Consider the following 17,681-nt stretch of genomic DNA (forward strand, 5'->3'; position numbering starts at 1 on the left):
GACGAGCAAGCCGCTTGCCTGATGATTCCCATGACCTTAAGCTGTAGCAACACCATGTATCATAACTCTAGTCTCTTCAGCCTGACAAGTTTCATTGTTTTATTACAAACTATCAAGTCCTTTAAACCAAAGTATAATGGTGATTACCAGTGGCGAAAGGTCCTTATAACCCGATTCCTGCAGGCTTTCCTTTTGTAACATATGTGAGCAAACTATTATTATTATTAAATAAATTTCACTGGTGGTAGGTCTTTCATTTATGTGAGAGCCCGCCTGGGTAGGTACTACCGCAATGTCTATTTCTGCCGCCAAGCAGCAGTATGTAGTCACTATTGTGTTCCGGTTTGAAGGACATTGTAGCCAGTGTAACTTCTGGACGTAGTGACTCTTTACAATCTCATGTTTCAAGATGGCGAGTGCAGTGGAATACCATACAATACTATACATAGTATTTTATGGTATTCCACGTGAATTACAATTGAAGGTGTTGGATGGTGTTTTTACTATTTATAGGCTGTCGTATCGCTTAACATCAGGCGAACAGCAAACTCGTCTCGTCAGTCAAAGCAAAAAAAATATATAATGTATATTTATAGTTTAGTGAACTAAAATTTTATGATAATTAGTAATATTTTGTGTCGGTTTCCCCTTTCGACAAATCCTGGCAATAGATTACACAATTCTGCTTGATATAAGGGGTCTTCTATCTTTACTGTGTGTTTACTACTTGTGACATATCGTTCTAATCGTGCTTGGAGCATCTTTCTACGCCATCTAGCGTGTAATCAACCACGCCCATTACTTCACATTGATAACATAAATAGAAATTCATATTTACGACACACTTTCTCGTTTGTTGATCTTTGCAATAAGAAAGTGCAATATACTAGATTATAGATACAACTTCAATGACTATTTCCGTAATCAATCAAAATTGTGCCAGAGCTGTTTAGGAGTGATATGAAAGATACTGTAGCCGTTGTAATTGGGCGTAAGAGATAACATCTAATATCAGAGTGACGAGCATAATGCTGCAAGTAGTTTGCAATTCAATATTTAGGTGATGTTGCTTCTGTATGTTTGTTTTGATACAGAAGCATCTTTCTGAATGAACTGTGTAGCGTCAGGCTAGGAGATTACACATTGCCTCACAAAAGAAATCCTTTCTAGTTATCCTGGAGCATCACTTATAATGATCAAAGGGTACAAACATCTCCAAGAGTGCGCGTACATCGGAGACGACTCCTCGGAGGAACTCAGCGAGCTGATGGAGGCGTACTACAACGGGGATATGACCAACGCCACGCTGTTCGAGAAGATCAAGGATTTGAGGAAAGAAGATGGGAAAGCCAATGATCCGGGTGAGAAACTGAAGTTCACAATTTCAATATACACGCATGATGACTCCACTGCACCTGGTATTAGGTATTAGGCGGTGAGGGATAATAAAATAAATAAATAAAATGATTTATTCATCACGTAAGCCAGCATACTCGCACTTATGATAAGTCAAGGTGTATGAGAATATTTAATTATTACTTAGATAAAGTCGCTTATATAACTTAAGTCATTTTATATAGGACATAAAATAAATGAAAGACTATAAAGTAAACAAAGAAGCCAGCTCGGGCCGGGAGGAAAGAAGAAATAAAATGAAGTACATAATCTTAATAAAGACAAAGGGAAGAACGCCTCGCAATCCTCACTGGTGAGGACGATAAAAGCCCTAACCTAGCTAACCTAACCACTCATATCATTTCGTCGGTACTCCATCTAGTCGTCACTCTACTCTCTTAAGCTGCATGGAAGTCACTTTGTGTCCGTATCTAAACTATTTTATAAAGCTGAAGAGTTTGTTTGTTTGTTTGTTTGTTTGTTTGAACGCGGTAATCTCAGGAACTACCGGTCCAAACTGAAAAATTCTTTTTGCGTTGGATAGCCCTTTATTCGTGGAGTGCTATAGGCTATATATCATCACGCTATACCCAATAGGAGCGAAGCAGTAATGGCTAATCTCAGGAACTACCGGTCCAAACTGAAAAATTCTTTTTGCGTTGGATAGTCCTTTGTTCGTGGAGTGCTCTAAGTTATATATCATCAAGCTATGACCAATAGGAGCGGAGCAGTAATGGCTAATCTCAGGAACTACCAGTTTGAACTGAAAAATTCGTTTTGAGTTGGATAGCCCTTTATTTGTGGAGTGCTATAGGCTGTATATCATCACGCTATGACCAATAGGAGCGGAGCAGTAATGAAACATGTTGCAAAAACGGGGAAAAAATATTTGTTTTGAGAGCTTCCGTTGCGTGCGCTGCGTAAACGGTTAAAGTTATGCAACAACGATGTATGACGGGATTGTTCCTCTTAAAAATTTCTAAAAATATATATTATAAAACAAAGGCCCCCGCTGCATCTGTCTGCCTGAACGTGTTACACTCAAAAACTACCCAACCTATTAAGATGAATTTTGGTATGGAGACAGTTTGAGATCTTGGGAAGAACATAGGCTCCTGGGAAACTACTACTTTTATAACGGAAAACTTTAGCCTGAAAAACTTTATAACGCGGGCGGAGCCGCGGGCAAAAGCTAGTAACAAATAAACTTAAAAAGACACATACGAGAATATTACTTTGATCTCACTATATCTAATGTTTCCTACAGGTACCATGAGACGTCACAAAGCCGGCGTCAGCTTCCACGACCCCAACAAAGTGGCGAATGCCACTTCATCATCAGCGGAGTTCATCCCTAACATTGACGTCACAGACCACGACCCTAAGGTGAGTACATCTTGAAGACTTCATTCTGTAATGGATTTGCTGAGGGTCCTCTCACGATATTCTTTTTAAACCAGGAGCTTCGCGAAATCCTGGAACGCCTACACGCGCTACGGGAAGCGGTGAAGAATGAGCAGGCGAAGTATTACCAGCTACCGTCACATCTCATGGCTCTGCCGGCCCTGCATCGGCATAGGGATGCTAATGTGGACCGTGATGAACGAAGATGGCTGTCTTTTGAAGGTCAGAGAATATAACTATTTAAATTGATTAATGATAAGTCCAAAAATATCGTCCTGAAACATGCTAGAGGTAGACATTTTTTCAATATAATTTTGAGTACGGGGCAAATAAATTAAGAATCTATTTTGGCAAAGTTATGCCGCTCTTCATTTCCACTTAGCTTAAGTACTGGCTTTTTCGCTATCTAGCCAGTTAGGTTCATAATATATTTAAATGATTATTTAACATTAAAACATAAACTTAGTACTTCATATTCGCTTTTAAAAATACAGTTGTAAACTGTACATTATATCTGCGAAAGAGCAAACAAACCTTTTGGTAAATATAGCTCAACAATTTACTTGCAATTCACCTTTCCAAGCCACTCAAGTAAAATAAATGTTGAAGATAATATTTTGCTGGCAGACATTGACGGCGATGACAGTGACTCGACAGAGATAAAAGGAAACAACGTCACAAAGGAAAATAGAAAGAACACTGAGCATACATCAGTAAATGCACAGACAAATACATCTGAAAATAAAGATCATGCAAATAAAACAACGACAAAAAACACAGCCACTGTAGAAACAAAAACGGCAACTAAAACAGTTGGTGTCAAAGAAATCAAAACCTTAGGAAAACAAAACAGCATATTAGTGAAGACAGAAGAGAAAGATAAACCTTTAGCAGTACAAACTGAAGTGAAACATAAACCTATAGCAATAAAAGCTGAAGTGAAAGATGAACCTATAGCAATAAAAACTGAAGAGCAAGATAGACCTATAGGAGTAAAAACTGAAGTGAAACAAAAATTAGATGAAATCAAAAAAGAAACAAAGGTTCTGGAGAAAGTACAAACAACTGAGAAGTCTGTGGAAACGGTTCCAGATTTAAAAGAAGTTGAAAATAAATATGGTGCACCGGTAAGTGAAAATATCATATTTAAGGTATTATTTGAAAATACGGACTGCAACGTCTACCGTACGATGACAAATATTTGTGATGCGCAAATATTTGTAACGTTAAAACTTAATTTGCCTGCGCTTCAGATAAAATAAAACAAAAATAGTTCATCAGATTTCAATGCAGATTTTACTGAAACTTTATACAAAACACAAAGCAAAAATACCAAATATTATAACCAGAAACAACATTAATAATAGTTTAAATTAATTTTGTAATAAATCAATTTTATAAATATGTATTTGGCAAATCATCTGCAATATATATTATATTGTCTGGAAATAAATTTTATATTATCTAGAAATTTATAGACGATGGATAATCATAAAAATATAAATCAATAATGCAAGTCAGTGCCACGTCAATGAAAAATGCAATAAGTTTACTAATCTGTAACAATAAATATAGGAGGTAGTCACTAGAATTACTGAATGGAAAATATTCTTTACTAATAGAAAGTTCCTCCATATGAATTGGCAAATGCTATGATATTTCATTTCCATATATCCTTTTCCGTTTCAAGTTGAAATTTAAAAATAGTTATTATATATACCGCGTTTTCCCTTCTTCTACAGCAAAGACTAGGGAATACTAATTAGTTTTATTTAAGGTTATAGCTTAAGGTCCATTTTTCATACATTTTGTTTCACCTTTAATCTGGGTAACTAAACAAGTATTGACAAGTAAAGAATTTAAATTCACGTCTAGTTAGTGATTAGTTCTCGCAGTTGAAAGAAAAACGTAAAAATAATTAATATGCATGGATATTTCGGCCTTTAAAATTTCGTCATATTAAATTTTAAAAATGTATGAAAATGGACCTTAAGCTATAACCTTAAGGACAATTTAAAAAAAAGCCCGTTCAGTAGATTTTCTAAACATCGATAACATAAAGACAGACAGAAAAGGGAACTTTGTTTTAAAATATGTATAGATTTATGAAAATATAAAAAAAAAAATTATATTACATAAATATTCCTTATTAAATTGCCTATTTAGTAATTGTATTGGTTGCAAATTAAAATGATATATGCTTTAGGAAGGGATACACGGAATCAACAATGTTTTTGGCATTTTATTGAAAATATCACAATGTCCACATTACAAAAAAAATACTTTGACATAACATGTTGAGATAAGTTGTAGAAATATTTTTTTTTTCTAAAATATGTTTTATAAATTTTGAGCAGATAGCTTCTAATAAGTTTAGAACGCCATTTTGCTACGAAGCATTTTAAGTAAGAATAAGCAGTAAGATTATGGCAATGCATTAGCAAGATAATTTCTTCACTTACAATAAACATAATAAAAGAAAAAAATAGGTATTGTGAAAGGAGAGCAGTGTTAGCGGTTCAACCCTCCGTATATTTACAACTCACTTCTCGTTGTTTTATGGATTTCTTTGAGTGATAGCTTATGTCGCGGTACGGCAGCGCTCCGTGGACCTGCGTTCGAATCCCGGGTCGGGCAAGTAATATTTGGGTTTTTCTGCTCAGTATCAGCCCGGAATCTGGAATTTGTGCCCGATTTGGCGATAGACTCGCCTCCTATCACATCATGGGACGGAACACACTTGGCGAAAAGTGGTTACCCTGGTTGCGCCTCTGCATACGCCTTCGAGAATAAATGCGGAGCTTACTTTAAACTTGGAAAATACAACGAGCGACTCCGCAGGCCCGAGTTAATGCTTCAAAAGCTATAAAATGCTATAAAGCTATAAACTGCATTTAAACCTTATCAAGAGATCATAGTCTAATCGTTTTATAATGCTTTGTTTTCCGCACGCCACTCTTATATAACTAGACTAGCTTTTGCCCGCGGCTCCGCCCGCGTTATAAAGTTTTTCAGGCTAAAGTTTCCGTTATAAAAGTAGTAGTTTCCCGGGGGCCTATGCTCTTCCCAGGGTCTCAAACTGTCTTCATACCATATTTCATCTTAATACGTTGGGTAGTTTTTGAGTTTAACACGTTCAGGCAGACAGATGCAGCGGGGGACTTTTGTTTTATAATAATATTTTTAGAACTTTTAAGAGGAACAATCCCGTCATACATCATTGTTGCATAACTTTAACCGTTTACGCAGCGCACGCAACGGAAGCTCTCAAAACTAATAAATTGTCCCCGTTTTTGCAACATGTTTCATTACTGCTCCGCTCCTATTGGTCATAGCGTGATGATATATAGCCCATAGTACTCCACAAATAAAGGGCTATCCAAAACAAAACGAATTTTTCAGTTTATACTGGTAGTTCCTGAGATTAGCCATTACTGCTCCGTTCCTATTGGTTATCGCGTGATGATATATAACTTAGAGCACTACAAACAAAGGGCTATCCAACGCAAAAATAATTTTTCAGTTTGGACCGGTAGTTCCTGAGATTAGCCATTACTGCTCCGCTCCTATTGGGTATAGCGTGATGATATGTAGCCTATAGCACTCCACGAACAAAGGGCTATCCAACGCAAAAAGAATTTTTCAGTTTGGACCGGTAGTTCCTGAGATTAGCCATTACTGCTCCGCTCCTATTGGGTATAGCGTGATGATATGTAGCCTATAGCACTCCACGAACAAAGGGCTATCCAACGCAAAAAGAATTTTTCAGTTTGGACCGGTAGTTCCTGAGATTAGCCATTACTGCTCCGCTCCTATTGGGTATAGCGTGATGATATATAGCCTATAGCACTCCACGAACAAAGAGCTATCCAACGCAAAAAGAATTTTTCGGTTTGGACCGGTAGTTCCTGAGATTAGCGCGTTCAAACAAACAAACAAACAAACTATTCAGCTTTATATCAGCTTTATATAATAGTAAGTATAGATAACTGATTATTTTCTATATAGAGTCGAGCAAATTGCTCGTCTGGTGGTAAAAGCTTATTTCTTCATTTGTTTTTATATGAACATCTCTATTACATGATATAAAAACTTTTTTACCAAAAATTATACCATCTTCAAGAACCACTAAAAACCAAAAAATAATTTAATATTACCTATATACAGTTTACCTATTTTGGAGTCGGTGCCTAATAAAAATTAAACGTTAGTCATTAAAATTGCTATTTAGGCTAGATAAATACACGAACAAATATAGGAAAATAATGTTTAAAAAAACATACAGTCGAATTAAGAACCTCCTGTATTTTTGGAGTCGGTTAAAAATAAATCCCTATTTTCCTTAATCACGCTATAATATGAGAACGACTTAGCCGATTTTGTTAATCTTTTTTTTTAGACTTTTTTATGAATCGTAGAAATTTCTTATCAAAAGAAAAATAAAGAGAATTGCTCTGAACATTGGAAGATTAAAATAAACATAACGACTATTTTTAACCGACTTCAAAAAAAGGAGGAGGTTATCAATACGACCTGATTTTTTTTTGTATGTTACCTCAGAACTCGCTCATTTATGAACCAATTTGGAAATTTCTATTTTTATTATCTCCTAATATCTTTCCAGATACCAGATTCCAGGTTCCATATTTTTTTTCAAAATCGCTTTCGTAGTTTAGTTTTAAAACTCAAAAAACTATAATAATTATGTCGTCCAAATGAACAAAATCGCGAATTTTGCTTTCTTATGACATTTTTAGTAATGTTTTTATATTGGATTTGGCTCAGTGTACTTCTAACATACTTATACATATAGCATAACACCTTTTCCCCGTCTCAGGGGTAGGCAGAGGCGTCAATTTTTGTCGCTATAGTCGTATTGCGTGCGAAATATGTTAGTTGTGTTTTGGCATAGGGTTTTGGTTGAGTCTACTTCTTATATACATACGTATTTATATATAGCATCACACCTTTTCTCATTTTCAGGGGTAGGCACAGGCGTAACATTTCAGCACGATAGTCGTACCAAGCGCAAAACACATTAATCGTGTTTTTCGTTGGGTTTAGTTGACTCTTCTGCTTACATACACACTCATATACAGGGTTACAGGTTAAGTCGACCTAGATCCTTTAAGAAGTTATAGTTTCCATCATTTCTGACTACTTTCACTATGAAACACCATATCCCAAAATGAACCGTTTTCAAGATATTGGACATTGAGGTTTTTTTCAGAAAATCAAATCATTTTTTCTATTTACCTATATTTTTTTTTTATTTTCTATCATTTGATTCACGTCTGTTTGCTCTTATTGTATTGGAGACAAATTGTTTTATTATTATCAACACTAAAATTTTAGATTTATGAACCGACTGCGTTGTAGCAGACGATTGATTATAAAAAATATAAATAATTCCGTAACGACTTTACTCTTATCAGTTTATCTATTTGAAATATTGAAAAATGAATGTGTGAAAGATAATCGGCAGATGTGCTTAAAAATATCTACGTTTTAATAGCTATCTAACAAGGTATTACAAGCTTGGGTTTTATCGATACTTTTGGAAAAAAACATTGATGAAAGGCACCATGTAGACCTAAGGAGTAAAGTCAAACTTATTACTTGGATCAGAAAATAAAATAAAACAATGAAATGGTTAAAAAATTATGTTCTGTTCAATGTCCACCAATATCGTTGCCTGAGAACTTGAACTATCGCAGTGGAAAGTTTGGTTTACGATGAATACTGCCGGATTATATCCCTACCATTACACGCCGGTACACGTTTTCGTAGAAGGAGATCCTGTCAGGAGTTCGGATTTCTGCATATTCCTATTCAATACAGATTTAGAAGAGCCCAAATACATAAAAATCCATCGAGGTCAGGACTGGAGTTTTTGCTGGCCACGGTATAGGTCTACATCTTCCGATCCATTTGTTAGGGAAACTATCATATTATCATTCCCTGACACCTCCTGTAGTGAGCAGGGTTCCCGTCATGTTGATAGCACATTTCTCGAATGAGGTTGATTTATATGTCTTTTAATGATTCGGGTAAATCTTCTCTTAAAAAGTTTTCATAGTTTTTTCCGTTTAAATTTTCAGGGAGAAAGAAAGGCCCAATTAAATGGTGCGTTATTATTCCCACCCGTACATTTAAACGGAATCGTCTTTGTGACCTTTGTGGCTGTTTCTTTTGGGATTACCTTGATTTTTTGGAGCCCAGTCATGAGTGTTGAGGTATTTTAGATAATCCGGCAGTATTCATCGTAAACCAAACTTTCCACTGCGATAGTTCAAGTTCTCGGGCAACGATATTGGTGGACGTTGAACAGAATATAATTTTTTAACCATTTCATTGTTTTATTTTATTTTCTGATCCAAGTAATAAGTTTGACTTTACTCCTTAGGTCTACATGGAAGCCTTTCATCAATGTTTTTTTCCAAAAGTATCGATAAAACCCAAGCTTGTAATACCTTGTTAGATAGCTATTGAAACGTAGATATTTTGAAGCACATCTGCCGGGTATCTTTCATACATTTATTTTTCAATATTCCAAATAGATAAACTGATAAGAGTAAAGTCGTTACGGATTAATTTATATTTTTTATAATCAATCGTCTGCTACAACGCAGTCGGTTCATGAATCAATATAAATCAAAAAATCAAATTTAGTGTTGATAATAATAAAACAACTTGTCTCCGACACAATAAGAGCAAACAGACGTGAATCAAATGATAGAAAGTAAAAAAAATATAGGTAAATAGAAAAATAGACTGGATTTTCTAAAAAAGACGTCAATGTCCAATATCTTGAAAACGGTTCATTTTGGGATATGGTGTTTCATAGTGAAAGTAGTCAGAAATAATGGAAACTATAACCTCTTAAAGGATCTAGGTCGACTTAACCTGTAACCCTGTATATATAACATCACACCTTTTACCCTTTTCAATGGTACTCTGAGGTGTAACTCCTCAGCGCGATAGTCGTATCGTGAGCGAAACACAACTATACCATTGAGACGGTCCATTTTTTACTAACACAAAAAACCAAAAAAATAAAAATAATTTGAACAAAAAATTAAACCGCCTTCAAAAACCACTCAAAACCAAAAAATAATTTCACATAACAGGTATATACTGGATACCAATTTTGGAGTCGGTGCCTAATTAAAATTGCAATTTAAGCTAGATTATTCTTTTCTTTTATAAGATCCTACTACTGACAATAACAAACACAACAAAAAAAAATAGTGAAATCGGTCCAGCCGTTCACGCGTCATGGCGTGACCAAGGGAAATAGAGATGCATTTTTAACCGACTTCAAAAAAAAGGAGGAGGTTATCAATTCAACGTGAATTATTTTTTTTTGTATGTTTGTTACCTCAGAATTCGCTCATTTATGAACCGATTTGGAAAATTCTTTTTTTATTCGAAAGAATTTCTCTCCAGATTGGTCCCATAATTTTTTTTTCAAGATCGCTTCGGTAGTTTGGTTTTAAAATTAAAAAAACTAGAATAATTATGTCGTCCAAGAAAACGAAATCGCGAATTTAGCTTTCCTGTGACGTATTTAGTTATTTTTGCATTGAGTTTGGTTGACTGTACTTCTCACATACTTATACATATAGCATAACATCTTTTCCCCGTGTCAGGGGTAGGCAGAGGCGTAACATTTCATCGCGATAGTCGTACTGTGTGTGAAACATATCAGTTGTGTTTTTGGGTTGGGTTTAATTGACTCTACTTCTTACATACATACATATATGTATATAGCATCACACCTTTTCCCCTTTTTAGGGGTAGGCAGAGATGTAACACCACAGCGTAATAGTTATAGTATGATCGAAATATATCAGTTGTGTTTTTGCGTTAGGTTTGCTTGAATCTACTTCTTACATACATTTATATAGCATCACACCTTTTCCCCTTTTCAGGGGTAGGCAGAGGTGTTACACCACAGCGCGATAGTTGTACTGTGAGCCAAATATATCAGTTGTGTTTTTGCGTTAGGTTTGCTTGAATCTACTTCTTACATACATTTATATAGCATCACACCTTTTCCCCTTTTCAGGGGTAGGCAGAGGTGTTACACCACAGCGCGATAGTTGTATTGTGAGCCAAATATATCAGTTGTGTTTTTGCGTTAGGTTTGCTTGAATCTACTTCTTACATACATTTATATAGCATCACACCTTTTCCCCTTTTCAGGGGTAGGCAGAGGTGTTACACCACAGCGCGATAGTTGTACTGTGAGCCAAATATATCAGTTGTGTTTTTGCGTTAGGTTTCCTCTAATCTACTTCTTACATAAATATATATAGCATCACAACTATTCCTCGTGTCAGGGGTAGGCAGAGGCGTCTAATTTCATCGCGATAGTCGTACTGCGTGCGAAACACATTAGTGGTGTTTTTGCGTTGGCTTTAGTTGACTCCACTTTTTACATACATACATATATGTAGCATCACACCTTTTACCCTTTTCAGGGGTAGGCAGAGGTGTTACACCACAGCGCGATAGTTGTATTGTGAGCAAAATATATCAGTTGTGTTTTTGCGTTAGGTTTGCTTGAATCTACTTCTTACATACATATATATAGCATCACACCTTTTCCCCTTTTCAGTGGTACTCTGAGGTGTAACTCCTCAGCGCGATAGTCGTATCGTGAGCGAAACACAACTATGCCATTGAGACAGTCTATTTTTTACTAACTCAAAAAAGCAAAAATAAAAATAATTTTAACAAAAAATTAAACCGCCTTCAAAAACCACTCAAAACCAAAAAATAATGTCACATAACAAGTATATATTGGATACCAATTTTGGAGTCGGTGCCCAATTAAAATTGCTAGTTAAGCTAGATAAATAATTTAACAAATATACGAAAACAATGTGCTGCCAGCGTACAAAGTCAGCAAGTCAGATCGTCACCGGAGATAAACACATCGCCGCAGCACAGCAAATGGAAGCTATTAAGGAAATATTTAAATTTGTGAACTGTACACTACCCAAATTCTTCCCCTGTTACATATAGCTGGTCAAATGTGGGTGTATTACACTCCCTGCCTCGAAAAAAGAGGAAATAAAAAGATGAAACAGCATACATGTGCTTGGTATTACACCTTTCACTGTGTATGTTGTAGTACACGCAAACCTACTCCTTTCAATTGATTTGAAAGAAATTTAGCTCATAGATGGACTATGCAACAAATACAGCTAACTAGCAATTTTAATTAGGCACCGACTCCAAAATTGGTATCCAATATATACTTGTTATGTGAAATTATTTTTTGGTTTTGAGTGGTTTTTGAAGGCGGTTTAATTTTTTGTTAAAATTATTTTTATTACATATATAGATGGTGTCAAATGCAGTAAAGCCACTTTGACGTGCCCTTGATAAATATTTACATGTACGAGGTCATATATTATGCAGATAAACCAACAAATCTTTGGATTGCCGCAATATTTATAAACTCAGGAACTTAATCCAGTATATAATATTATATAAACCAGTTATTTTATTATTTTATGAGGAAAGGAATGTTTTCTTAACAATCACAATATTTGAGATTCTATCTGATAGACTGCTGTAAAGTAGGGGGAAGTGGGAAAGTCATCCGCAAGCTTTCCATTAAAACTCTATCTATTAAAACTTGTTTGTTCTTTAATACAATACACTTTAAAGGGTTTGTTTCCTACTAATATTATAAATGCGATAGTTTGGTAGGATGTATGTATGTATGTTTGTTCCTCTTCCACGAAAAAAATACTGTACGGATTTAGATGAAACGGTACAGTAATATTTATTATACATCAGTATGACACATAGGCTACAATTTATAATGATTTTATGTAATTTGATCATAATATAACGATACATATCAAGTGGGAAAAACATTGCTATCTTGGCGTACGCTGCCTAAACCGTTGAACTTAGACAAAGATGATGTACCGTAGGATTGTTTATCTTAAACAGTTCTAAACAAAAGTCCGCGACAGCATATATCTACCTTTTATGTGGAAGCCACTATGACCAAAATAGTGAGCCATAACTATAATTAAATCAGATATTTTTTTAGGCACACGCGGGACTTTTATCCCGGAAAACTCATTCACGCGGGCGAAGCCGCGAGTAACAGTTAGTTTTTATATAAAGAGAAAAGAATATTTCGATTAAAGTTAATGGGTAAAAGTGTTTTGATGCTTTGAATTTGTTCAACTATTTTTGTGGCTGACTGTCCCTACACGGCAAATGTACATACATAGGTATGTAGTGATATCGTATTATCATCGCCTTATTTAAAAGGTATTAAGTAAAGCAGAAATAATATTTGATTTCTGGCTTTTAAGTTTTTTCAGTCGATTTTTTGTTTTTAATTTTGTGATATCCAGTTCAATAGTTCGCAATTTACATCTAACCTCGATATAAAAACACGACCCGTCGCAGTACGCGCCGATAACTGTCGTCTAAATATGTCAGCTTTTATCTCGTTTACATTTGGGAATAATTTGATGATAAATATTTATTTCCTCTACGTTGAATAATTCTGGCTATTTCATTTGTAGATTCTTGTACAATCAGTTTCTATAGAATTTAAAGGTATAGCCTAAGCAGGAAAATTTAAAACCTCACCATATTGTAATAAAATGTGAAAATAATTTCTTCCTGACAATAATAACATTAAAACGAAAAGCAAATGTGGCGAACCCAAAGCCATTTATTTGTTTGATCAAGCTATAAAAGTAAAAAAAGAGCTTCCAGAAATGCGAACGTGGTAACTTTGTTAAGAAAAACATTATGTATAACTGTTGCTGTTAATAAAAAAAACTGAATATGACAGGCAACACAAAGCTAAAACCTAGACCTTTTTATACGCCCATAGCAAAGTGACGCCACTGTACCTGATCGTAAGTGGAGTGGCGACCAATAAAGTGTCGACTGACGAGAGATGATTACCCCTTAACAGTCGACACATTTATGCCGGCCTGTTGGAACCGGATATACACAGGCTGATCCCGGAACGCGACACACTTACGTGGACCACTATGGCGGGGTTTAACTTCCTGTATATAGTGGTCGCTATCCGGGCGGATATGAAATATATCCTACTACTAGCAATAGGTAGCTCTAGGAAGAAGAAATTTTGAACAGAGTATTTTGGGATAGTTCTTTTGATAGTATTGATCTAGGTAGATACCACCGTAATGTTTATTTCTGTCGCCAACATCTGTGTACTATTATGATCTACCTAGCAGGAATTTGTAGTCAATGCAATTGCTAGACATTATGAGAATTATTTATCTCATGGTGAAGAGCGTTCAGTGACGTTCAGTTCTTCGTGACTGTGTTTTGAATGTTACTTATGTTTAAGACTGCCGAGACCAATGTCCACAGGTTCAAATCCCAAAGGCACACACCTCTGACATTTCTAAATAATATGTGTGTATCTTTTGTGAATTATCGTTTGCTTTAACGGTGAAGGAAAACATCGTGAGGAAACCTGCATACCTGTGAAGTTCCCTATAGGAATTTCGAGGGTGTGTGAAGTCTATCAATCCGCACTAGGCCAGCGTGGTGGACTAAGTCCTAATCCCTCTCAGTGATAGAGGAGGCCCGTGCCTAACAGTGGGACAGTATATAATACAGGGCTGATATTATTATACTGTATAAACATAATTGTCTCGCTTACCATCAGGCGAGCTGCTTGCTCATCTCGTCATTTAGTTGTGATAAAAGGTCTAAAATAAGATTTCTTTCAGGCATTCGACCAAGAAACGAGTTCTAAAGAAGTGTTCGAGGATGTCCTCAAAAGGCTACAGGCTCTCGGTGACAAAGGGAAGAGGGTGCTGAAGAGGCTGCACGAGTCAATGGGAGTGACGTATGAAGATCAGGTACGAGCCACTCATTATTAGGTCCTGATAATCTTCATGTCACAACCCTTATAAAAATTAAGTAATTTACTACTTTTTTTTTAAACATTTATCCAAAAAGGTTATATATTAAAATCTAGTGGTAAAAGAATCTTCAATATCTCCGCAATGGCAAATAGGTTTTAAAACAATGAAATTTAGTTGAAGGGATAACATAAATGGCAAATTGTGACGTCATCGAATGTCAAAGTCAATGAGATAGTTTATAACACCACCATGCCACCCCCACTTTTGCTCACAACATTTCAAATACGAAAGACTGTTTTATTTTTCAACCAATTTAGATTCAGATTTCCCAGTTACTTTATTTTTCTATAATATTTTATGTTACATATAAAATAATATACAAAATCAAACATAGAAATCGACTCTATTGTATTGCATAGATATTATATTAAAATATGAATGATATTAAGCAAAGCCAAACGCCTATCTACTGGATAAAGGATTACGCGTGCTAAAAGGGAGTTAATCAAATTGACTTACTTCATAGATACCTAGGTACTATTACTTTAAATTCAAACATTTGTCATTTAGGTGTTTGTCAAAGTAAACACAGTAATCCGTTTAGGAATTTGTATATATTGGATTGAAATATAATTTATATTATAGGCCCCTTTACGTTCAGAAAAGTTATACAGTGCGACTCTCATACCCTACAATATGCTATAAATAGCGCCATCTCTCGTGACTGTGTTAAAACACTCATTAGCCATAGCCGCAGCGATTTATTTTAATGCCAAATATAGCAACTAGATGGTGTCGCTCGTTACCTTCTAGAATTTATTTGCGTGAAACAGATATACAATTATAATTATTTTAAACCTATTAATACAAACAATTTTGAATTTAATATTTATTGTTTGAAGATGAATTGTCTGTTGATTCCTGGACGTGGTGTCACAGGCCATGTAAGTCATTATTGGGCGACCCACTTACAGTAACTAATCTAGGTTGGACTTAGGCTATAAAACGTTTCGTCTAAGTTTTAGTCTGTCTTTACTTCATTAAAATGGTAAAGTAATTAGAGAAGTAAATGATAAATAGCTTATAGTATAGGATTGTCATTTGTCTTGTTGTCACCGGGTCAGTTAGAATGCTTGTTCTAGTTTTTCCGACCAATATACAAAATGTCTCTTTTAGCTTAAAGTGTGGCAACTATTATACAACAATTGATTCATTTATTTACTAAAAGGGCTTCTAGTATTAAGGGCTGTGCCTTAATACTAGAACGATAAAATCAGATAGATTTAAATCTTAAGAATAACAACGGATTTACATTTTGTTTACACCATTAAAAACAGGCAGTTAAAATTGGGGTAGTACTTTTAGAGGAGCGTATATGTATGCGTAGGTGTGTGTGTGCGTGTGATTAATAGAACCATCTCTCCCTTTCACTTGCTTTTATTAATGTGGGGTCGGCTCAACTTTCGGAACATGACAAAATGGTTATAGAATGACGTGTGGTCCCGTATTGCAGGCGTCAGAGCTATCGAACGTAATGTCTGCAGTGCGCGGCAGCGACGAGGAGCTCGACCGCCTCCGCGACGTCCTCGTCGAGGCCATCGACGAGGAACGTACGCGCCCCGAGCGGCAGCGTGAGTCTCGCTGTTACTTGCTTTCCAATTTTTTTCTACGATAACCTGTATACACAGTCAATCGATAATTAGAACTAACATCCAAAACAGCGGCGAGGTCTGTATACCAGTCCATTTCATTTTAAAGTTATCTTTAAATTGAACTGCCTATGCGCGGTGCCTGCGCAAATATACTTTCTTGGGACAAAAATAAGCCGAAAGAATCAAAGAAAAGTAATTTCCTATTATTAAAAATTAATTTCCGAAGTAGTTTTAGATATTTATAAATTCATACGAACATTTCAAATTTATAATATTATTGTTATAAAAACGGGGTGAATAGGAATTACTTATAGTGAAAAATATTATTACAGATCAGAAATAACACTTCACATACTTAATTATAATTATTATAAATGTTGCAGAGAAGAGAAGACAGGCTCGGGAAGACGCTCGCGCCAAGAGAGATCTGATGCTGGGACGGATCGAACTCACCAAACAACTCAACGAGGACGACGAGGCGAGGGACTACGCCGCGGAGGAGGTAACACAGCTTACTTACTGACATACTAGGTATTACACGCGGCTTGGGCTGCATTCACTATCACTGTTACAAGTCTAAGAGCTAGCCACAATATAAAATAACAACCTTTTTGTGTAGTTTATAAAAAAATACAAATTCTTGTCAAGATATTGTTGAAAATAGATAAAAGGACTACATATCAAAAAAGACAGACGCAAAAATTTTGTGACGTCAGGGAATTGCGATTCGCACGAAAGAAAGAGATGGAACGATTGTTGCACTATGCACTCTTTCTTGCATATTGCAAAATTTAAAATATGAATCATTTTTATTGCTGCTTTCACATTAAAGCTTCCTTTTTCTTATTTTTCATTATGTATAGAATTGTTAAAATCGAAATTCAAATACCCTACTGATTCTAAAATTACTTTCAAATGGCATTTGTTTTTTATGTTTTGAAATTTGTCTTAGAAACCACATCACGGGAAAGATATAACCGAGAAGTTTCATCGCAGTCAACGTCTTTGCTTAACCATTTATTCATAAAAGCGAGATATCATACACACTCATCCCTATGTGTATTCCGTCCCATGACGTGATAGGGCGCGAGCCTATCGCCATATCGAGCAGAAATTTCCGACTCTGACCTGATATTGAGTAGAAAACGACAATAAAAAAATGATTACTTAATTAAAGTAGCCTATATAAACAAAGACAATTTATATTGGATTTAAAATAAATGGAAGACTATAAGGTAAACAAAGAAGCCAGCTCGGGCTGGCAGGAAAGAAGAAATAAAATGATGTAAATAATCGTAATAAAAATGAAGGGAGGACCCCGTCGCGATCCTCA

General features: G+C 35.5%; 1 protein-coding gene across 9 annotated transcripts in view; it reads left to right on the top strand.

Moving 5' to 3' along the window:
- The window catches only part of LOC115448815, a 73,988-nt gene that overhangs the window by 26,604 nt on the left and 29,703 nt on the right, over positions 1 to 17,681 (top strand). For all 9 annotated transcript variants that reach the window (XM_030176381.2, XM_030176379.2, XM_037443517.1 and 6 more), the window contains exons 6-12: positions 1,171 to 1,361; positions 2,663 to 2,781; positions 2,856 to 3,021; positions 3,427 to 3,926; positions 14,559 to 14,690; positions 16,210 to 16,327; positions 16,732 to 16,850. In XM_030176381.2, coding sequence (XP_030032241.1) covers positions 1,171 to 1,361; positions 2,663 to 2,781; positions 2,856 to 3,021; positions 3,427 to 3,926; positions 14,559 to 14,690; positions 16,210 to 16,327; positions 16,732 to 16,850 — 1,345 coding nt within the window. The remainder of the gene's footprint in view (positions 1 to 1,170; positions 1,362 to 2,662; positions 2,782 to 2,855; positions 3,022 to 3,426; positions 3,927 to 14,558; positions 14,691 to 16,209; positions 16,328 to 16,731; positions 16,851 to 17,681) is intronic.

The sequence above is a fragment of the Manduca sexta genome, chromosome 5 (genome assembly GCF_014839805.1).
Source record: "Manduca sexta isolate Smith_Timp_Sample1 chromosome 5, JHU_Msex_v1.0, whole genome shotgun sequence".
NCBI classification, from domain to species: Eukaryota; Metazoa; Arthropoda; class Insecta; order Lepidoptera; family Sphingidae; genus Manduca; species Manduca sexta.